Source organism: Cyrtonyx montezumae, unplaced genomic scaffold (assembly GCF_038088225.1).
Source record: "Cyrtonyx montezumae isolate F1298 unplaced genomic scaffold, pur_monq_1.0 scaffold_19, whole genome shotgun sequence".
Lineage (NCBI taxonomy): Eukaryota > Metazoa > Chordata > Aves > Galliformes > Odontophoridae > Cyrtonyx > Cyrtonyx montezumae.
Window position 1 is genome coordinate 9,236,077 of NW_027071925.1, and position 20,751 is coordinate 9,256,827.

The window sequence follows — 20,751 nt, forward strand, 5'->3', positions numbered from 1 at the left end:
CAGGAAGGTCGCTCACCTCCGTGACACAGCGAGCAGCACAAATGATTAACAGTAACACAAACAGCGTGGGCTGAGCCCGGTGCCGGGCCTGGCACGGCGGGGACGCAGCGCAGCACTGCCCACGCCTTCTGTCCAAAGGCAGCAGGGCTCAGCAGGCTGCAGACCAGCTCCGATTTCACCACATTGCCCGCGCAGATCGGTGTGAAATGAAACACCGGAGCTGAATGGGAGCGGCTGCAGCGCCCGCCCTCCCATCCCCGCTGCGGGCGGTCCCGGGAGGGTCCTCGTGCGGGAGCAGCAGCACCGCACGGTGCACTGCCCACAGCATCTCTGCCCCTTCTCCTCTGCAGAAAGGTCGTGCGAGCAGCACTGTGCCCCGGCTCCTCCCTGGGAAGGGAGAGCAGCACGGGATGCTCTCCCCTGCTATGCCATCCAAAGGAAGCTCCCCACTGCGCGTCCACTGACACGCTTCGCATGGGGCAGAGCCGGAGGAGGACCTGGTCTCTGTCGGCCGGGCTGGAGGTGTGGGTCCCGGGGAGGGGCTGTCCCAGCCTTTGGGGTGAGACCCCCCCCACAGAAGCACTGCTGCCTGAGACAGCCGCGTCATCTCTGTTACGTGCAGTCTCCCTTCTGTCTAGAAACCAGATGGCTCGAGCTGTGCGAGTCGGGCACACTCAGAGGCTGATAATGATCTCCAGGAAGGCAGGAGCTATTGTCAGAGCCTGTGAGACACACCCCGACTTCGGGCCTTTTTCCCCTCTAATTCTCAGAGCGTTGCTGAAATCCTCGCTGCAGTAATGCTGAGCAGAGACATTCCCTTTGTGGTTCAGTGCCCACTGGGCCCAGCACGGCTCCTTCCTTGCACTGAAACCAAAGTGCTTCTCCTCTCACTGCTAAGGGAAAGGGCTCAGAACATGAAGGGCTGCATGCGGTAGCAGAGGAGGGGACAGCAACTGCCCCCAGAGACAGCAGTTAAAAGGGGAAAGAAAAAGAAAGCACCTCAGCAGAGGGAGGAGCTGAGCACCGCGTGGCAGCACGTGCCTGAGGCACACGGCCTGCTGCACACTGCCATGCGCACAGCTGGAGCATCACGCCCAGCACGGACAGGCATCTGCTGTCTAAGAACCTCAAAGGTATCATGAGCCCAAATTAATAACCTGCACTGATGTCATTTCTCCACAGAGCCAAAGCCTCCCTGGGGAATGCTGCTGAGCAGGATGGGACACAGCTCTGCCCCGGGCACCGGCACAGCTCTGAGGTGGGGGGGAGCAGCCCCACCGCGATGCTGCTCGGGAGGTGACACACGGAGGCTGCAGGAAGGGCGGCTCCAGCACAGCCCCAGCTCTGCTCCCTGACACCGATTGCCTCATTTCGATTCAGATGTGGTGAGGCCTGGAAGTCAACAAGGGCTGACCCCGAATCGGCACTCCAGGGTTCGCAAGCACTTCATTCCTTCAGGAAGAACATCACCTCTCTTGTGCAAGCACGGCTGGTTTTTATTTACTGTGTCTTCCTGGTTACAAAGGGCTTCATTCTCCCACTTCAGAGCACCGTTTTTTGTTCTAGCTCCTCAAATAAAGACACCATCCTGCTCACCACTGAATCCAACAGCCTGTAAACCTGCAGCAAAAATGAACAGAAGGTGCACGCAGTGAAAATGAGTGATGAGATCCTGATGACAAGATGGGCAGCACAGGGAGATGCGTTCTAACACAGCAGTGCAGAAGTGCACACACAACCACAAAGAAGTGGGGCCTGCTCACAGATCCCAGCTCTAGTAAGGGCTTTCCTGGCTACGAAGTGTGTTTAACATTATGAGATACAATTAATTCTGCTGCTCCCTCAAGAATCCATGAGCACGTGAAAGACATCCCAGATAGAACCCAGCACGCGGCTGCGAGGGCTGCATCTCTGCTCAGGTTGCAGCCTGGGAGCAAGGACATCTTCCCTCGCACATCACACTCACCCCAGCGCAGTCACAGACGTGCACTGGTCAGTTTTTAGTTTAACACAGCATTACCTCTCCAGCTCAGCCTCGGGGTCGGTTTACAAAGAACAAAAACCAGCAAGGAAGGCACAAACTTTGGCCGGACTCACTTCCACGTAGAGTTTCTCCTGATACATCCCCCACCAAGCAGAGTCCCGCTGCTCCCGAGGAGGTTCGGTGGTATCCGCAGCTCCTGCGGGTCGTGCCACCTCTTTCTCTGATGAGCTGCAAGATTTCAGCTTCTTCTTCTCCTTTACTTTTGACTTTCTGCTGTTTGGGTGTTCCTATTCAAGGGGCAGAGTCGGAAGAAGTGATGCAGATCAGAACACGTACCGGACTCACAGCGCGGGCTGGGAGCCAGCCCCTGCACGGCTCGCAGGCAGCACTGTGTGCACGAAGCCATGCTGCGTCCCACGCGTGGCCCATCACACACCTCTTGCTCTTTTCCAGCAGGCTTCACTGTTCTTTTTTTGTCTTCCTTCTCCTTACCACCAACTGATGCTTTCTCTTCACTTCTCCCGGTTATTTTGTCCCCCTCTCCTCCTTTTATAGGTTGCTTTACTTCCCCTAAGAAAGAACCAATTCCAGTTACCTAAACGCATCATTTTCACACCCAGCAAGATGCACCCGCAGCACTCAGGGAGTGTCACCACAGTATTTTTGCAATGTATTTGCCTCTTCTTATTGATCTGCTCTGAAGAACAACAGCTTTGGAGGGTACTTTAAATAAGGTATGGGCAGGTCCCAAACACTCATCAGAACAAAGTCCATACAAAAGCCAAAAATGAGATAATTTTCCAGTGTGGTCACTGCAAAACTCAGCACTAAAATGCAGTGGAACTGAAATCCTGATTTGCTGTTTTCTCTGTGTGCACTTAACAGCAAACCTCAGAGCACAGTTATCATCTCACACTGCTGTTCTGTCTGATGTGTTTCCTTATGAAAGCTCTGGGAGGAAAATGATGAAGTTGTGATTTCAGCTGAAATTCAGCACACTTTTGGCTTGCCAGCAGCTCCCAGAACCCTCCTGCTGTGCTGAAGCCACCACGTACCTCTTCCCCGTGGAAGAGCATCCACGCAGGTGTCCCTCTCAGGCAAACCAAGCCGGGACCTCAGCCTCACAGCACAACTCACCAGCTCATCCACTGCTTCACGCCACAGCTGGAGACTGAGAAAAGCATCAGAAACAGAAGGGAGACAATACAGCAGGTGGTGATTTGGGGGTGGAAAGGGTCACTGTGCTTTGCCCTATGCCCAGGCCTGAAGGCACAGCAAGGAGCTGCTCTGCCCAACGAAACCAAGGAAACCTAATGACTGGAAATCCACAGAGGGAAACTGCATGACTTCCCTTGGCTTAGAACCAACTCGGGTCTCAATGGTTTGCAGATCAGCAGCCCCACACGGACCCGTAAATACTACTGTGAAATTTGGCCTCCTGCTCAGCCCTGATCCGCCCTGCCCAGGAGGAACTGCCTCCTCCAACACAGAGGCAGCTGCTGATGTGCCCCTCTGACGGAGCACAGAGTGGAGAAGCTGTATGAGGGAGAATAACGTTGTCTGGTAAAAGGGTACAGCAAATTATCCAAGGATTTCATCTACATATCCCAGAATAATCTTGCCAGAAATAACGCTGCATACTCCCCAGAATTACATGAATATTCTAAACTTATCTCCAGAAAGCAACAGCACTTGGATCCCAGATAGCTGCTACAATTAGCCCAGAAGAAAGCAGGGCACAAAAAAAGACTCCTAGCTCTCGTGTAATTGGATGCGCTCTGAATCACAGTGCTTGCAACAGAGCTCGCTAAGCTGTGCTCACACGAGGCACGAACAAGCTTTATCCTGCAAAGGCAGCACACCAGGTTTGATGCAGAAGGTCTGACTGCGTTGGCCTCTGTTCAGCACAAAGCTCCAGCACCGCCTTGTTGAGCTGGGTCAGCACTTCTTCTCGCTGCTCCTCCTGGGGGATCGACTCCAGAGCCTGATGTGAGAGAAAAGGCAGCTCCAAGTTCACCAGAGCACACCAGTGCTCCTGGACACCAGTCTGAAACCAGTTGGCATGGGCGCTTCCAGTGTGGCCAATGCGGACGGGTGACCTGTGCTCCCCAGATCTCCCACTGAAACCCACCCACAGAAGGTCCCTTCCAGCAGGACAGGAGATGTCCTGACATCCTGACAGCACAGAACTCTGCTAACAGCAGAGAAGCAGCTGAGAGGTTTCCAAGAGGGCACTACAGAGAACTGTGCTGACAGAGTCCCAACCAGGCTTGCTTTAATCCGGGGAGGTCCGTGCTCTACCCGCAGCCTGCCACGACTGCCCCTCAGAGCTCTGCTGAATAGGACTCTCCACGGAGAAGAGCCCTTGGGGAAGCCACAGGAGGTGGTGGGATTGGCCTGCCTCCCCATTCACTTCTGGGATGACAGAAAGCTAACAGGGGAAGGGCTTAAAATATCCATGGCATTGTCTGGATCTCTTTTCTTCTGCACACAGCCCGGGGATTTCTTTACAAGAGCACTGAGGGTGCGGTCAGCAGTGCTGGAGTGCTTCTCTGTAACGCACACCATAAATCACCTCCAACTGGGAGAAGGTCGGGACAGACCTCTGGGTGGGCTCACACTGGGGTATGCCAGGCTGTCATGGAAACAGGTCCACCCCGGGCTGCCCCGTGCCCGAGGGAACAAGGGTGAGCACCTGCTTCAAGTCCTGCAGTGAGAAGTTCCACGATGAGGGGCTGGGTTCCTCCTTCCCCACGTTTGCCACTTGACTCGGGGTCACTTCACGCGTGTTCTTGCAGCCTGAGCCCTCTGCAGTGCTCCCCCGAGCAGAGAGAGCCACGGGGCCGCCCGCCTGGCACCTCACATCCTCTGCAGGGCGCTCCCCATCTGAGGGCACCTCCTCCCCGAAGCCCAGAGGAGCAGCCACGTGCTGTCTCCACAGGCCATGCAGCTGCTCTACCACTTGATGCTGATAATGCAACTTGGGTAACAGAGAAAAGGAAAATAGCAAAAAGAGTTAGAGCTGTCCCTACGTGTCACAGCCCCGCAGCCCCCCCGGCCCAGCTGTGCAGCCCCAAAACTGCAAACCTCACCTCGGGGTTCTCCCTGTGGAACAGCTCCTCCTCCGTGACGTGGGCATCCACGGGAGATGGGGTGCGCTCTGGGGTCCGAATTTGGACGAGAAGGTCCTTCAGAGTCTCTTGTACAATAGCAGCACCCTCCCGAGCAGCCAGGTCAGCCTGGGGCAGCACAGCACACCGTGCCTGAGTCCCCACTCCAGACACAAACACACAAGCAAATGCACACCCACGTGAGAACCTACACGTGTTAAGCAGGATTACCAGGACAAGAACAGCAGCAAACCCCGCTCAGCTAAGCAGAGCATTTTCAGTTTATTACCTAATATCAGACTGTAGGACACACAGTGCTGTTCCCACTAAGGGAGCTCACTACAACACAAAATTCGTTTTTAAAAGAGCCACCGTGTGCAGTTCAGCAGCACCACCACATCTTCATTAACAACACTGCAGTGTGCTGCAGGATTCTTCCGTTTTATTTAGCAAACCTGCTTAAGTGCATACAAATGTTGGGAAAACAACCATCTCGCTCTCAGCCTTAATTGCACAGCAACACACATACCACGTCTCCCACTCCCTCCCTCGTCCTCTATTTGCATATTAAGTTCAAAGCTCACATTTACCCAGTTACACGCCTGGTTACCTCCAGTTTTCCTCTGAGGTCAGCCAATTTATCCTCACACACAGCAATTCCCCAGAGGGTCACCTGCAGCATTGCTCCTCCTAATAGCAGAGGGCACGTCCCGAGCTCCCAGGACTCGCTGAAAACACCTGCTCTCTCAGACTTGAAAAGAAAGAAAAACTTCTGAGTTTCTCCAGGCAGAATTACACCTGAAATGAGAGAAAATGCATTGGTCTGTAAGAAACCACCTGGTTCACCTGGCTCTTCTCCAACCCCCACGGAGTGCTCCCGTGGGGACGCTGTCCTTAGCCTGCCTGGTTAGCACACCCCATCCAACTGCATCTCTTCTCCCAGACTGACTCCAGTCCCCATGTTACTGAACTGGTGTTACCCCCACTGCACACTTCTCTGACAGCATACTCAGCACCCTCTCTGGTAGAGGATGCCCGGTTTGCCATCAGAAAGCAATTCACTCCTCAGTATTCCACCCATTTACAATCCAAGTGGAGCAACCTTCTTTCCTTAAAGGCCCCAGAAAGGGTTCTGCCTCTCAGTCCCAGTTCGGTGTGAGTCAGCGCTGAGAACCACCCAGGGCTGGCTCTGCCATGAGTCACAGCAGCACAGATAACTCCTGGCTATTTGCTCTATGCTCTATGCACAAAGGTCTCAGGGATCAGCAGTTTTCATACCTGCTCTGGCATCAAAGTAAAAACACTGTGTCTGCATCCTGGTGGTTGCTCGGGAAGGGATGTGCTGGAGAAGCCTCCTCCAGTTATAGCAGACAGCAGCTGTGCCATCATTGCTCACTGTCAGGAAGCTTTCTGCCTTCTCACCAACCACGGTCTCAAAGGTGAGCCTGGCAGCAATGCCAACTTCATCCTGAAAGGAACAAAAAAGAAAAAGAGAACAATTGCTACTCCATCTTGCCAGAAGCCATAGCACGGACAAGGGGCTGAACCTCAACAGGAGAACTTTTGGGGCAGGTCCAAGGTGATGGCCATCACACAGAAGGCTCCTGGGAGTCCACAGAGCAACCACTTCTGCTTCTAGAACTCTCTGGACCAAACGTGGGGACAGCAGTAATGTTCAGAACAAATCCCCCATTCTCCATCCTGAGCGTGACACTCATTGTACAGCTGTGACTTGGGAACTCAAGCAAGCTCAGTCCAACTAAACAATAAGAAGCACACAGTTACCCTGCAGCAAGTGATGCAGCTGATCCAACGTGCAGGCTGCCCACAGAACACTAAAGATGGACCTGGTACTGCTTCTGCAACCACGCTGGGATGGTCCTTTAAGGAGTCACTGCTAAGGGAAACAACACACAGTGTTTCTGTGGAGTGAAACTTGTTTTCAGAGGTGGGAGAACCTGTGGTGATTTACAAGACCCCAGAAGAAATAATCCCAACTAATGCTTTTCCACACAGCTACAGACTTGTCACTGTCACAGACAGGACAGTGAAGAATGATACCTGCCTAAGGAGGGCTGAGAGTGAGTGGAGCAGGAGGAAAGGTCCTCAGCCACACAGAGGGAAGAGGCCTCAAAAAGCTTTTCTGTTTCTTGTTCCTTCCTCCTTAGGCCCAAAGGCAGGAAGGAGCCATCAGATTCCCAGATCTGGTGATCTGAATATTAGGAATGGCCCATTCAGAGACTCCTCTGTGCTAAGATAAGAACAGCTCAGGAGATCCCCACAGACCCATGGTGTGTACCCAAAATTCTTTATTACTGCCCTCCAATGAAACTTACGAGGTCTCCGAATCCTCAGGAGTGGTGGAATGTGGAAAAGACTGTGTTGAGATGGACGTGAAAGGCTGCCCTTTGCCAACCACCTCCAGGCCATCCAGATCCTGCACATACAGAAAAGGGACCCACTCTTAAATTCTCCTTTTATACAGGAAATAAGCCAAGTACTGGACAAACATAAGCTGAATCAACTAAGCAAAGTCTGGCTGTCTCACTCCTACAACAGCTTCAGACATACCCAACAAATGTGAGAGAGCAAGGAACTACCCTGAGCCTCTTAGCAACCCTAGGGTGGGCTAACTGCCTTCAGATGCAAACCTTCCACACGGGCAGATGTCTTCCCTTTTGCTGTGAGGCACAAAATTAAAGTTCTACATCAGTATTTGGCCTTTTTGTTGCCTAGGTCTTGGTAGCTGCAAGCTGCTGGCTCAGGGCCCCATTCTGAAGCCCCCATCCCATCCCACAAACCACACAGAGATGCCACACACATCCTCTGTGGCTGCAGCCCTTTGGAAATGGGGAAACCTCCAAGTTAAGTACTGCAAAGCTAACCTTAAGCTCCTAATGCTATTCCAGATGCAGTCCTTAGCTATTTTGTGTTACCCTAAAGGACTTCAAAAGAGATGAGGGATGTAAAGAGTATCCTTGCTCCTCTACACTTACCGGCTTATAGAAATCCAGCTCCTCTAGGACAGATTTCAGCTCCTGCCTCCGATGCTTCAGGAAAAGACTCTTATCCCAGGTCAGTCGGAAAGGGATCGTCTTTGGAGGCTTCACACCTGCAGGAACACCCCTACAAGAGCTCACCATCTGCCCACCCACATGCCTACTTGTTCACTCAGCCCCAACAAACGAGCTTCCCTGCACCCAGGGAGTGCCACAGCAGTGCCAGCAAGGCAGTGCTCACACAGCAGCCCACGCTCCCCCAGTGCCACTGAGGCCCAACCAGAGGTGTCTGGGAAGTTCTGGTGCTGCAGCAATACCGTGAGCCTCGGTGCTGCTGTTCTGCTGCTCCCTCACACTCTACTCACCCGTTTCCATCCGAATGGTGTGGGGCTTCCCCACGTGAGTGACAGGCAGGGGGCAGCCCCGTTCCCTGCGTGTCAGTGTCATGGTGAGGCCGGTGAGCTCATCTCCGATGCGATCGGGCTGGCTCCAGAACTCGCTTCCTGCTCGGTAGCCCTGGGGGGAAACAAGCTGCAACCAACACCCCCCGAGACAGGCAGCTGTGTGCACAGGGAGCGGCAGCTGAAAGGGGGGGACACCTCGCTCTGCCCGTGTGGGTATTTTAGGAGCCTCTAAATAATCACTTTCTGCAGGGCAAGCCAAGATTTCCATCAGGCTGCTGCCAAAGACAAAAGATGACCCTCCTTCTACCTGGTGCTACACCCAGATTGAACGATATTAATATATCACATAAATGCAGATCCTTTCATCTTCCTCTCACAGCACTTTATAGTGCTGTAAATGAAAAACAAAAAGCAAAGGATGCTCCCATCATTCCCCTGAGTCACCGTATCCCTCTCTCCACGGAACTCTGCAGCTCAAACTATCACATCTTTCTGACCCTGGCTGCATCCCGGTGCCGCTCCCAGGGCGCATCTCTCAGGGAGAGTCAAGGAACGGCCCACCCCGAGCACAGCAGCTTGTCAGAAGGAGCCAAGGCAGACACTGCTTTCCCCTGACTGCCCCACACAGCACAGTTCATGCTTTCATTTTAAAAATGAGAGCTCTGCTGCTGAACAACTCGGGGGGAGGATTTTGGAAGTACCCGAAGACAGATGTGAGCGGGTGTTATTCACAGCACCACTGCCTGAGCTCCTTCACCAGAGCAGAGCAATCAGAACACAAAGGAAGTGGGGCTCCCACCTTTCCAGGACACAGGGCAGGGAGAGCACGGTCAATGAGGTCACGTTCTTCCTGGATCTGCCTGTAATCCTCCGAGGAGCTCATCAGCAACTCGTTCTCTGGCTTCTGCAGAATTTCTGTAAAGGAATATGAAAACTTCTGCTCTTCTCCAGGGCGCTTCCTTTGCTATTTTCAAGGTGTAATCCCCTTCTACCGCCCCCACCGAGCTGCTGTGCTTCCTGCAGCCACAGCCAGCAGCTCACCCCGCAGGGCCACGAGCACCCACAGCACAGGGGGGCCTGGAGAACACTGAGGTGGCAGCAGTGCCAATGGCACATTCCTGTGTGTTGTGGAGCCATCCAACAGCCCCACGTGCACTGGGATCCTCTCACCTCCTAGACACCTCTCCTGCTTCTTCCTGATTGCCATATTGCGGTGCCAGTTCTGCAGAGCTCTGTGTCCTGATGGAGGGCTCTGAGGAAGCTTTCTCTTTGCCTCTCCTCCACATTCCTCTTTTAAAACTGCTGCAGTGTCACGTCGATGAGAAACCTCAATAACATCTGCGAGCTGAAAAGAAATGGCACAATGAAACTGATCTCACAACACACACGCTGCCAACACAACTAAGAATGGAAGGTGGGAGGAGAACCCTTCAGGCTGGCAGTGCCTTTACACCTCATCAGTCAGAGAGGTACAAAGATGGGGCACTAAACACACTGAAAAACAACAGCAGGATTTAGCCAACTCGTGGACTCAAGCAATGACATTAGTGCAGCCCCTGCTCCTCCCAGTGCCACCTGATGCCATCAGCAGGAGCACAGATGGAAGAGGAAGGCTCTGGAAGTCTTCCCTCCATGATCTTCACCTGTACACAGGACCTCTAAACCTGCAAGTGCTGTCTGGAGGCAAGCCCTCCCCATGGAGTGTGATGAGGAAGGGAAAACCGTGCCCCAAACCTGAACTGGTTGTAATATGTGCTGAAATAAATCACATCCACCTCTAGAAAAGCATTTTTATACCCAACCTGAGTGTTTCCTCTGGCCAGGGCTTCCATCCTGAACTCCTGCAGACTTCCCAAAATGTGATGAGGAAGAATTTCTTCACAGCCCTCACCAAACAGTGCTGACCCTACAAAGACACCAGGCCCCAGGAAAGGTCACTAAACCTGGGCTTGCCAAAACCAAAAATCGAAGGTAAGAAATGAAAGGTGGACCCCACCAGAGAAATGCAGCGGCTCCGTGGGTGTCCTCGGGAAAGCTGGACGTGCCACCAGGACACATGCCTTCGTTTTGGTGTCCCTGGGTTGGCATTTCCGAACGAGGAATTTCTTCCTAACTGGAACTCTCCCGGCGCCATGGGGCAGGCGTGGAGCGTGGAGCTGCAGGAAACCAAGCACACTGCCAGGCACACTGCGTCCGCCCACCCCACCCGACCACGTCCCTCAGAGCCGCATCTGTGCGGTGCTGAGCACCCCGGGGCTGTGACGGCGCATCACTGCTCCTTGGGGGGAGAAACTGTTCCCGATGCCCGACCCGAGCCCCGGGCACAACGCGAGGCCGCTACTCCGCGACTCGCCGGCGTTCAGGCTCCACGTTACAACCGGGACAGGGAGAGGACTTCAAACTGCTTTCCCGGTGCGCTCCGGATGGAAAATGATGCCCCGCGCGACCCGCGCCGGGACCGACCGCGTCCCCCGAGGGGGCGGTGCGTGAGCGGCCACAACGGCAGCGGGAGCCGAGCTCAGACGGCGGCTTCGGCTTTAAATGCGCGCACGGGAGCGCCCGCGGAGCGCGCACCGGGAAACCCATGGGGCGAAGGCCGCTTTTTCTACCGGGACAGGCGCACCTTTTCCAGCTCCTCCAACCTCACGGCGAGCGCTCGGACATCGCTTCCCTGCAGCGGCGACGGCGCGGGGTGCGGCTCCGTGGGAGCGGCGGGGAACGGCCGGGACGGCTCTGAAAGGCGGAACGGGACATCTCAGCGCCCGGGAGACCGCGGGCGGCACACGCGCGACGGGACACGCGCGGAGCGGCAGTGCCGTGGGTCGCCCGGAGCCGCCCCGCACGGCATCACCGCGCCGCGCCCTCCCGGGGCTCCGCGCCCCTCTGCCGCTCAGCGCAGCGCTCCGTCCCGCACCGCGGGCTCCGTCCCTCGCGTTGCCCGCCCGGCTCGGGCCCTCCCCTCCGTACGTGACTTAAAAGGCGCGGACGTGGCCGCGTACCCGAGGCGGACTGGGACGCGGTGCGGCCCTTCACCATCCGCAGCGCGTGGTGCCCCGCCCGCATCCTCGGGCTCCACGGCAACGCGGCGCTACCACCGAGAGGAGCGCCCAGAGCGGCCCCCGCCGCTCTCTATGGTGACGCAGAGCGGAAGCGCGCCGGCCCGCGAGCGCCCCCTGCCGGCCCCGCCCGGCGTCCGCCACGCGCTCCGCTCCACCGCCTCCTGATCCGCACACGCGTGAACGCCCCACGGCGTTTATTGCCCGCGGCCCCGACGCCTCAGCGCGGTTCCCGTCCCCCGCCGTCCTCTTCTTCCTCCGCCGCGTCCCAGCGGCGCCGCAGTTGGCACAGCAGCGCGGGCAGCAGGGAGTCCAGCAGGGCCATCCCGGCGGGCGTACAGCGCAGCGCCCTGAGCAGCCCAAACCTGAGCCCCGAACCGGAGCCCCGAACCGGAGCCCCGAACCGGAGCCCGCAGCCCTCGGTCCCGGCGCTCACCGTCCATTCAGCCGCAGCCAGCCCCGCTCCTGCAGCTCTCTCGCCTCCCCCGGCGCTCCGAACACGGCCTCCAGGCTCCGGCGGGGGGAGAAGAGCCCCCAACGCTGCGAGGGATGGGATCGGCCGTCAGCGGGGGTCCCTGGACGCGGTGCCCGCTGCCGCCCGGCGCTCACCCGCTGCGTGACGCCCTCCTCCGTGCGCAGCCCCAGCGCCAGCACCTCCTGCGTCCTGCGGGAATAGGAGCGTGGGGCCGGGGAGGGGAGTGGACGGCTCCCCCCCTCCCCCCCAGCCCCGTACTCACTGCTCCAGTGCGCTCAGCACCGCCCGCCGCCGGGTGCCGTGCCCGCGGCTCCGCACCTCCCGCATCCACGTGTCGGGGTGCGGTGTCTGCACGCGTGCCTCGCGCTGGCGGCCGCCCTCTCCCCACGGCACGAAGCGGCCGTGTGCCCCTGAGATGGCACAGAGAGAGCAGGGGGTGCAGCGGGTGCACGCGGCCCCACGCGGTCACGGCTGCCGGCCCCCGACTTACCCGGCCCCACGCCCACGTACTGCTCGGCCCGCCAGTAGGAGAGGTTGTGGGTGCTCCGGGCGCCCTGTAGGACAGCGGTGCGGTGGGTGAGCGGGGGCTGCCCCCGCCGTGGGTGCACAAATGGGGGGGGACCTCACCTTCCTGCAGAAATTGGAGACCTCGTACTGGTGGAAGCCGGCGGCCGCCAGCGCGGTGCGGGCGCTCAGGTACATATCGGCCAGCAGCTCCTCGGGGGGCTCGGGCAGGTTCCCCCGCCGCACCTGGGCCTCCAGCGCCGTGCCCCGCTCCAGCGTCAGCTGGTACAGCGACAAGTGGTCGTCACACAGCCCCAGCGCAGCCTCCAGACCCCGTGCCCAGCCCTCGAGGCTCTGCCCCGGCAGCCCGAACATGAGGTCGAGGGAGGTGCGGCCGGGGAAGAGCCTCCGTGCCGCCTCCACCGCCGCCCGCGCCTCCGCCGCCGTGTGCTCCCGGCCCAGCAGCCGCAGCTCGGCGTCATCCAGGGACTGCGGATGGAGCACGGCGGCAGATGGGGCCGCGTCGAACAGAGGGATGGGACGGGGCGGCCGCTCTCACCTGCACGCCGAGGGACAGGCGGTTGACGCCGGCCGCCCTGAAGCCGGAGAGGCGCTCGGGGTCGGCGGAGCCGGGGTTGGCCTCCAGCGTCACCTCGGCTCCATCGGAGAGATGAGCGACCGCCGCGGCCGCCTCCAGCACCGCAGCGACGGTGTGCGGGGCGGCCAGGCTGGGGGTGCCCCCACCGAAGAAGACGGAGGTGACGCTGCGGGGAGGGCGGGGAGGCTGCAGGCGGCTGCGGAAGGACCCCGGCCCCCCCCGGGCCCCCACGCGGGCACGGTACCTCCGCACGTGGCCGAGGCGCAGCAGGGTTTGTGTCTCCCGCACCAGGCAGGCGCGCACGGCCGCCTCGTCCACCGCCGGCACCACGTACTTGTTGAAGCCGCAGTAGCAGCAGTGCTGGCGGCAGTACGGCCACTGCGGGCACAGAGCGCCCGTGGGACACACGGCTGTCCCGTCCCCCCCCCCCCCAGCAGGGGCACGGTCCTGCACGCGCAGTGCACGCCTCGCGGTGCCCAACGCCCGCACCCTTTGCACGCGCAGAGCCCTCGGCACCGGTGCGCGTGTGGCAGTGGGACCCCCCGTGTGCCAACCCGCCGCTCCCACGAGAGGGACCCCCCCACGTGGCCGAGCCTCCGCTTCCCACACCCTCGCCGCGTCCCCACGCTCACGTGCACGTAGAGAGCGGCCGTCGCGGGCCCCGCCGGTTCGGGACCGGGCTCCGAGGGCTGCGGGGGCTCCGAGGGCTGCGGGGGCTGCAATGCCGACCCCATCCCCGCAGCGCGGCCCGGGCGCATCCCGCGCGGCCGCACCGCACTGAGGCCCCGCACCGCACTGAGGCCCCGCACCGCCATGGCCCCGCAGCGCGGCCCCGCAGCACGGCCCCGGCACCGCCCCCGATCCGCCCCGGGACGGCGCAGCGCCGCGAGGTGACGTTTTCCGGGGACATTTCGGTGTCATTTGAACGGAGCGCCGCTTTGAGTGACGGTTCACGTTTTGTATGGCGTCCGACGCGCGGGGGAACGGCTCCGCACCGACGGGAGAGGAGTGGGTCGGGTGCGAGCCCCGTGCCCTGAGCCGGAGGCACTCGGCCCGCGCTACTTTTACTGTTCCACGATCCCGTGCCCGGGGCCCACCCGTGCCCACGCTGCGACCCCACTCTCCCCCCCCGCCCCCTCTGGCCCCCACGCGAGGGGAGCGCCGCGCCGGGCGGTGGAAGAGGAGGAGGAGGGGTGGGGGTCGGGGCTGACGGCTTCCAGCGCCCGGGGGCCGCGTGCCGGGGGATTCCTGGGCGGGGCGGACATCGCTGCGCGCGGCCCCGGGATCTCCCGCGACCGCAGCGGCTCCCACGGCTGCGGGAGGAGGAAGGGAGGGGACGGGAAGTGCCGCGCGCCTCCGCGCGTGGGTGTGCAAAGCCAGAGCTGCCGGTGCAGGGCAGCCGATATCCTTCATTTGTGCTAATAATAGAAGAGGAGAAGTGAAAAATGTCAGTGACGAACGGAGGGGAAAACCATCGCCGCGGGTTCCCCCTCCCAGGCCGACGTCACCCTCCCTCCCCCCCACGTCCCGCGGGGCTGCGGGGTTTCCGAGCTCGCAGCGCGGCCTTATAAGACACGGGTACGGGATGCGCGGCCGCCGATCGGATCGCGGATGGGCACATTTACGGATGCGGAGCGGAGAGCTGTGATGCGCACTCGCGTTGCTCCGGTGAGTGCTCGCACCGCGGCTCAGAGCCGCCAGGTGGGGAGGCCGTGGGTCGGGAAGCTGTGGGTCGGGAGGTGGTGCTGCCCGGGATAGGACCGATGGGGTCTGCGTCCCTCGGTGCCGACCATAACCTGTGCCTGGGGCGTCTCTTGGCAGTGCGTCTACCCACGCAAACTGGGACTGATTTCATCTTCGTCTCACAGCAGCCAACCCCAGGGATCCCACACCCAGGTGAGTACACGGGGAGTGCTGGGCAGGAGGGTCTGTGCAGAGCACCCCACAGGAGGGGAGAAACTCCTCCCAGGGCGATCCGAGCTGTCCTGCACCTGGGTGAATGCGGTGGGGAGGAGGGGAGGAAAGGAAACCTTCCCCAGACATGGGGCGTAGGGATCCGCTGTGTCGCCGAGGTCACTGCCTGCAGCTGCTGCAGTGCAGGTGGTGGATCCTCCTCGAGGAAGGAGGGGTTGCAAGGACCCTAACGCTGGGTTACGTGTGCAGCAGATGTAGCTGGGGGGGGCAGAGGGAAGCGTGGGGGGGGGTACTGTCCAGAGGGGCACTGCACGGAGAGCTGCGTGGCAGCACTGCGGGCACAGCCCTGCGAGGTGCAGCTCTGACCTGGAACTGCTCTTTCAGGAAGCACATACGAGCGATGGTCCGTTCATCAGAAGGATCTGCTTCCATGGGTAGATCCCACAGCCCAGCTGGAGAGCCGAGGCCGCACTGACACTTCATCTCTCTCCCTTTCCACCGTCGCTCCTCGGCCGTCACAGGAGGGGGCTCAGCTGCTGCAGGAGATGCAGGGGTTGGTGAGAGGCGGCTGTGATGTGCGGCCCAGCTGGCGTGGGACGCTCGGCGGGAGGGAGAGGAGTTCTGCTCTTCCTCCTCTCGTCGCAGTGTTTCATGGTTGGGAGGTACCAAGCTCCCGTAAAAGCGCTGTCCCGGGTTCGCTCCGCTTCTCATGGGACAGAAAGTTTGGTATTTCTGTACAATGCTTCCTGTCTGTCTTATCCAAAGCAACAGAAATAAACACCACTAGATCTATGTGGGAGAAGTTTATTTGTGGGTCAGAAGGCCCTTGGGGGCCTGGGAACAGGGCTGGCTTCTCCAGCCAGACATGGGGAGCCATCTCCTACGGAAAGCCTCACTGCCTCTGCCCTTAATCCCAAGTTTATCAGGTGTGCCATTTCCCCAGATCTATATGACCTACAAATCCCAGCAGCACCTAGGCAGAGAAGGCATTCGCCAGGTGAGGCTGCTGTGACTTCAGATATCAGTGAAAATAGGAAAAATATGTTACCAGCATCTGTTCGGGCTCTGGAAGTCCTCTGAAATGGCTGCAGCCAAGCTGCTCAAAGAGAAGCGAGGTTTGAAAACCTTTGTGGAGTCTTAGAGTAACAGGACAGAATTCCAGAAGTAAGCATCGTTTCCTCACATCACAGTATTTCATTTGGCAAAGAAACAAAGATAAGTGGAAAAAAAAGGCACTCTGTTCTATAAGCATGAAAGTGCCATCAGTCCGAGGGAGGGAGAGAAGCCCCCACTGCTTGTCACAAGGCACAGGCGAAGGGGAGACGTGAGGCTGGATGCAGCGAGTCTGATTTATCCCTTGTTTTATTCTCCTTCCTGAGCTCAGAGCTGAAGGTGCTTCTCCATCTGCTCTCTCAGCTTGAATTTCTGAATCTGAAATAAAGAGGAGATGCAGAGGGTCAGAGCACGGCAGGGCACAGCTTCTCCCATCCTCCTGCTGACCCCCCTTACCTTGCCCGACACGGTGAGCGGGTACTGATTCACAAACACCACGTACCGCGGGATCTTGAAATGGGAGATCTGGGAAGAGAAAGCCAAGAGCTGCACAGCCTGGCAGGAGCACTGCGTGCAGCCCTGCGCTGCCTGGGACTGGGGCTGCATCACTGCAGCCGCATCACTGCAGCCCCGCGGCTGCTGCTGGCCGTGGTGCCGGGCAGGGACTGGAGGACATACCTTCCCTTTGCAGAACGCCTTAATATCGTCTGCTGCGCAGCTCTGCCCAGCTCTCAGTCGGATGCAGGCACACACCTCTTCTCCCATCCGCGAATCCTTCACTCCGACCACCTGGTGGGGGCAGAAGGACGTGTGAGCCCGGAGACGGCCCGGTCCAGCAGGGGTGTGCACAGCCCTGAGCTCCGGGCTGCTCAGCAGCCTGCCACAGCTCCCTGCGTGTCACCAAGCCGTCCTGGAAGGACTCCGTGCCGTCTGTCCGAGCAAACGTGGCACGGCGGAGAGGTCGGGCACGCAGACATCAGCACCTTCCCCTGCTCTGCAGTCACTGCGGTCAGGGCAGCCAGGAGCAATCTGTGGACGGAGGGGGGCTGACACCTCGTTTTGTGCCTCCTTTTCCCCGGCTGTAAACACGGGGCAATGGGTTTCACGACCAACAGAGCCGGGAGACCGCTCCAACTGCTTTGTGTTCTCAGGATGAAGCAGCAGGAGAGGGACGGATCAGAACGAACAGGTTCTTAGGAACTCTTACAAAGGCAGAATTCAGTTCAGCACTGCCTGTGACAGCGGGAGGTCAGGGCATTCCGAGCAGGACTGCATCCCAGGCCTCGTCTCCAAAGCTGTCTCACGCCACGACCAGAGTCCCTCTGCCATCCCTGCCTCAGCACCTCACAGTCCAAGAGATGCATCAATCCTTGAGTCCACAGCAGTGACACACAGCCCTAGGAACTGCACAAACAGGGCTGGTTTGCCATCCATCTGCGCTGGGACTGTGCCAAGGAGACACGCTATCCTAGCACAAGCACAGCACTTAGTAAATAACTCATTTATTTATGGGGAAACTTGTCTGGCAGAAAACGTGGAGGAAAACAATCCCAGCAGACTGGGAGCAGCTGCTCAGTGCTGCACATCATTTCTGCCTTACGAACAGATAAAACTAAGTCTAGCTCTTCATGCCCAGGGACCTGCTGGAGGAGTCTTTTTTGATTTAGGAGTCTGGTACTTAATTATCAGTAAGAACTGTCCCTGCAGACCGCTTTCCAAGTAAGAATTTCAGGGAGCATTATTGAAGTGGATGGGCAGTTTAAAAACTGAAGAATCACTGCTTTGCAGATGTGAAACTGTTGCTCAAAGATTTTGTCTGAACTTGTGTGCCCACAACATGGACAGACCCAGGAGCTGTGCCCAGCCCGTTCCTGTCCCTCCCAGCTGTAGAATGGCACTGCACTAAAGAAGGTGAAAGCAGGGGAGGACAGCCGGGTGCCAGCAGCAGTCCTGAGCATCCTCGTGTACAGGTTTTTCACCCCACAAACCACTGCTGCTTAGCCATCCCATCCCCCCCCACTCACCTGGGCCTCCTCAATCTGTGGGTGTGTGTGGAGAAACTGCTCAATTTCTGCTGGGTAGATGTTCTCTCCTCCCCGAATAATCATGTCCTTGCAGCGGCCTACAATTCTGCAGTAGCCATGCTCATCCAGGGTCGCAATGTCCCTGCAAAGACAGCACAGTCCGAGTCCTGCCCCAGCCAGGTGGAAGAGCCACTGGTGCACCCACCAGATCAGACTACCTGGGAGGTGATGGGAGAGCTGACACTAAAACGCATGGAAGAAAGGCCTGCAGAGATCAGAGAGCTTCTGCTACAGGCAGACGATGTCATTGGCAGCACCTACAGACATCAGGGCTCAGGGGAAGGAGACCCCTGCTGTCACTGTCCCTTCTGCTGCATGCCTGCAGCCCTTCGCCTCTTGGAGGAGGCACGATCACACCAAGCAAATATCTCCCACTCACTTTGCACTGAGGGCTCTGTACTGAAAGCTGTTCTGGAGTTTCATGGAGAGGAACTGACAGATGAGAGGGTTAACTCAGGCCAGTTCTCCCTGCTCTGCAAATCACAGCTAAACCATCCATGTCCCCGTCCAGAGTCCCATCCAGGAGAGACGTGGGAGTGCAGGGTGGTTTCCAGACTCACCCAGTCTTGTACCAGTTATCATCAGAGATCACCTCCCGCGTTCTGGCGGGGTCATTCCAGTACCCCAGCATGACGCAGTAGCCACGGATCCAAAGCTCCCCAGGAGTGTTCAGAGGCATGGGCTTCCTTGTTTCTGGATCCTCAATTTTTGCCTACAGTGAAAGAGAAGCAGAGCCCTTGGGGAGCTGAGCCAAATGCTGCAGCACACAGCAGCTGCAGGCCCACAGAGGGATGCTGTGGACAGAAGACCTGGAGCAAGTGGGAAGGATCATGTTCACCTCTGTGTGGGGCAAGATGCATCCCACTGCCTCGGTCCTCCTGGTAATGCTGTCAGTGCGAAGTCCCATGAAGGTGACAGGGCTGTTTTCTGTGGTCCCATAGGCAATCTGCAATCACAAGAAGAGCAACATGCCTAAGAGGAAAAGAGCACAGCTCCAGCCTTGGGAAAGATGAAGTGAGCAATGACCACGAGGGAGAGGGGCAGGAGGAGGATGTTATCAGCAGTCATTCTGGTCACAAGCAAGCACCCTGCCCTCCTGGCTCTGCAGCTGCTCCTGCCCAAGACAGACTCCTGGAGTAGACAGGCTCCAGAAGCTCTGACTGCAAGCTGTGGCCTCAGCACCGCCCTGCCCCAGTCCTGCCCCCAGGGCAATTTGTGTGTCATTTGCTTTTGACAATCCAGTCGCTTTTCCTGGAGGACCCCAGGGCCCTCTCTCCTCTTTCTTAACCTCTGTGTGCCTTCCCAAGCCCTGCCCTGTTTATTCCTTGCCACCTCCACACATGCTGAACGTGCCTGCGTGCCCTTGCAGCCATCCACCAAGATGCTGAGTTCACCTTCCATCTTCTACAGCTAAGGGCACAGCGAAAAACACTTGGATAAAGCCCTGGAGCCAGCAGTGGGAAACCACGTGCCCCGCTGCGTGGCTGTTTGCTCCAGATCCTTTTGTGCAGACATCAGCTCCCGTAACCCTCCTAAAGACATCACGAGGCTGCACACCGCTCAGCACAGCTGCACTTGCAGACCCAAAGCCTCACAGCAGGACCAAAGCTGCTTGCTGCTCACCCTCCCTCAGCACTAATCCCACCGGCAAGCTCTGAGTCACCTCAGCTGAAGGTCAGATCTCCTCGGAGGAAAATTCCAGCTCGCTGTGCCCAGCGTGGTGGCTGAGGAGCACTGAGCCCCGTGCAGTGGCTGGGCAGCTCGCTGGGCGCCAGGAAAGAAGCACTCAGGGCAGCTCTGAGCCATGGACGACAGCACCACGCTGCAACTCCAGCTCCTGGAAGCTGTTCCAGCAGTGGGATGTGCTGCAGCCCTTCTCCACTCTCTCAGCCACTCAGAATGTTGCCCATCATCACCAGCGGGTGCTTTGTTGGGAAAGCACAGCTAGGGAAGGGCCGAGGCAGGAAACATCTGCAACCTTCCCCACTATAGCTTGACAGACTGACCCACGGGCAGCTCCGCTCCACCGAACACCAACGTGGTCTTTGTCTTCAGGGCTCCACTGCTGCTGCAGGGACACAGTGACACCGCGGGGGCTCTGCATGGAGCTCACCAGGCTCCAGGCACTGTGCTCAGAGCTGATCAGGGCCTTCAGAAAGGGCCGTGACGAGGCATCCAAGCAAGCTATGCACGCATCCCCACCAGGCTCCACATGATAGTGGTGGGAGTGCCTGGCACTGCGCTGCTCCGAGCTGCCAAAGGAGCTCACGTTGGGCGCAGTCTGCCACGACGTCTGATGTGCTCGTTTGAGTACCGTGGGGTCAGCATGAAATCGGAGCTGCAGATTTGTGGGAGCCTCTTCGCCACGAATCTGGAGGAGATCATCTCCAGGATGCCACAGGAACCATCTGGTGCAAACTGCTTTGCTCGGAGCCCGGAGGGAGCGACTGTAAGTGTGCTTCTACCAGACGTAACGACAGCCTCACAGTCGGGGAGGAGACCTGCGGTGCCGAGTGCTCAGAAAGGATTTCTCTTCCACCCACTAATATGGGTCCTGTGGCCGGATCAAA

The 20,751-nt window shown here is 58.5% G+C and overlaps 3 protein-coding genes and 1 long non-coding RNA gene across 4 annotated transcripts in view; 1 reads left to right on the plus strand and 3 right to left on the minus strand.

The window, feature by feature from the left end:
• Window positions 1–1,478: 1,478 nt before the first annotated feature.
• On the minus strand, window positions 1,479–10,408 carry MYCBPAP (MYCBP associated protein). The gene is made up of 16 exons (XM_065735529.1): window positions 10,300–10,408; window positions 9,668–9,842; window positions 9,297–9,412; window positions 8,459–8,609; window positions 8,091–8,206; window positions 7,431–7,531; window positions 6,880–6,991; window positions 6,373–6,562; window positions 5,705–5,892; window positions 5,077–5,223; window positions 4,680–4,964; window positions 3,847–3,968; window positions 3,040–3,155; window positions 2,421–2,554; window positions 2,098–2,271; window positions 1,479–1,620 (listed from the first exon to the last, which is right to left on the minus strand). The coding sequence occupies exons 1-16, from the start codon at window positions 10,327–10,329 to the stop codon at window positions 1,543–1,545; spliced, it is 2,235 nt and encodes a 744-aa protein (XP_065591601.1). The 5' UTR covers window positions 10,330–10,408; the 3' UTR covers window positions 1,479–1,542.
• A 1,257-nt stretch (window positions 10,409–11,665) lies between these two features.
• RSAD1 (radical S-adenosyl methionine domain containing 1) lies at window positions 11,666–13,959 on the minus strand. The gene is made up of 9 exons (XM_065735546.1): window positions 13,763–13,959; window positions 13,375–13,508; window positions 13,092–13,296; window positions 12,656–13,021; window positions 12,519–12,582; window positions 12,291–12,438; window positions 12,163–12,217; window positions 11,990–12,093; window positions 11,666–11,903 (listed from the first exon to the last, which is right to left on the minus strand). The coding sequence occupies exons 1-9, from the start codon at window positions 13,943–13,945 to the stop codon at window positions 11,774–11,776; spliced, it is 1,389 nt and encodes a 462-aa protein (XP_065591618.1). The 5' UTR covers window positions 13,946–13,959; the 3' UTR covers window positions 11,666–11,773.
• Window positions 13,960–14,724: 765 nt separating this feature from the next.
• Window positions 14,725–15,507, plus strand: LOC136048086 (uncharacterized). The gene is made up of 3 exons (XR_010622143.1): window positions 14,725–14,798; window positions 14,952–15,026; window positions 15,429–15,507. It is a non-coding gene; the product is annotated as an uncharacterized LOC136048086 (long non-coding RNA).
• An 828-nt stretch (window positions 15,508–16,335) lies between these two features.
• ACSF2 (acyl-CoA synthetase family member 2) overlaps window positions 16,336–20,751 on the minus strand; it is a 30,919-nt gene continuing 26,503 nt past the window's right edge. Inside the window, exons 11-16 of the mRNA XM_065735539.1 lie at window positions 19,020–19,127; window positions 18,742–18,893; window positions 18,122–18,263; window positions 16,776–16,886; window positions 16,554–16,622; window positions 16,336–16,475 (exon numbers count right to left, since the gene is read on the minus strand). Of these exons, the coding sequence (XP_065591611.1) occupies window positions 16,425–16,475; window positions 16,554–16,622; window positions 16,776–16,886; window positions 18,122–18,263; window positions 18,742–18,893; window positions 19,020–19,127 (633 nt within the window). The 3' untranslated portion in view covers window positions 16,336–16,424. The remainder of the gene's footprint in view (window positions 16,476–16,553; window positions 16,623–16,775; window positions 16,887–18,121; window positions 18,264–18,741; window positions 18,894–19,019; window positions 19,128–20,751) is intronic.

Bases quoted from the DNA above. Each gene is read 5' to 3' on its own strand.
- MYCBPAP (XM_065735529.1), bottom strand. From the start codon at position 10,329: ATGGAAGCCCTGGCCAGAGGAAACACTCAG. The intron at 3,969-4,679 runs GTGCTCACCCTT...CTCTCACATCAG, and splicing joins CACTGCAGGACTTGAAGCAG to GCTCTGGAGTCGATCCCCCA. The intron at 1,621-2,097 runs GTGAGTCCGGCC...TTTTTGCTGCAG, and splicing joins AGGAGAAACTCTACGTGGAA to GTTTACAGGCTGTTGGATTC.
- RSAD1 (XM_065735546.1), bottom strand. From the start codon at position 13,945: ATGGCGGTGCGGGGCCTCAGTGCGGTGCGGGGCCTCAGTGCGGTGCGG. The intron at 13,022-13,091 runs GTGAGAGCGGCC...CTCCATCCGCAG, and splicing joins GCCTGTCCCTCGGCGTGCAG to TCCCTGGATGACGCCGAGCT. The intron at 12,218-12,290 runs GTGAGTACGGGG...CTATTCCCGCAG, and splicing joins GTGCTGAGCGCACTGGAGCA to GACGCAGGAGGTGCTGGCGC.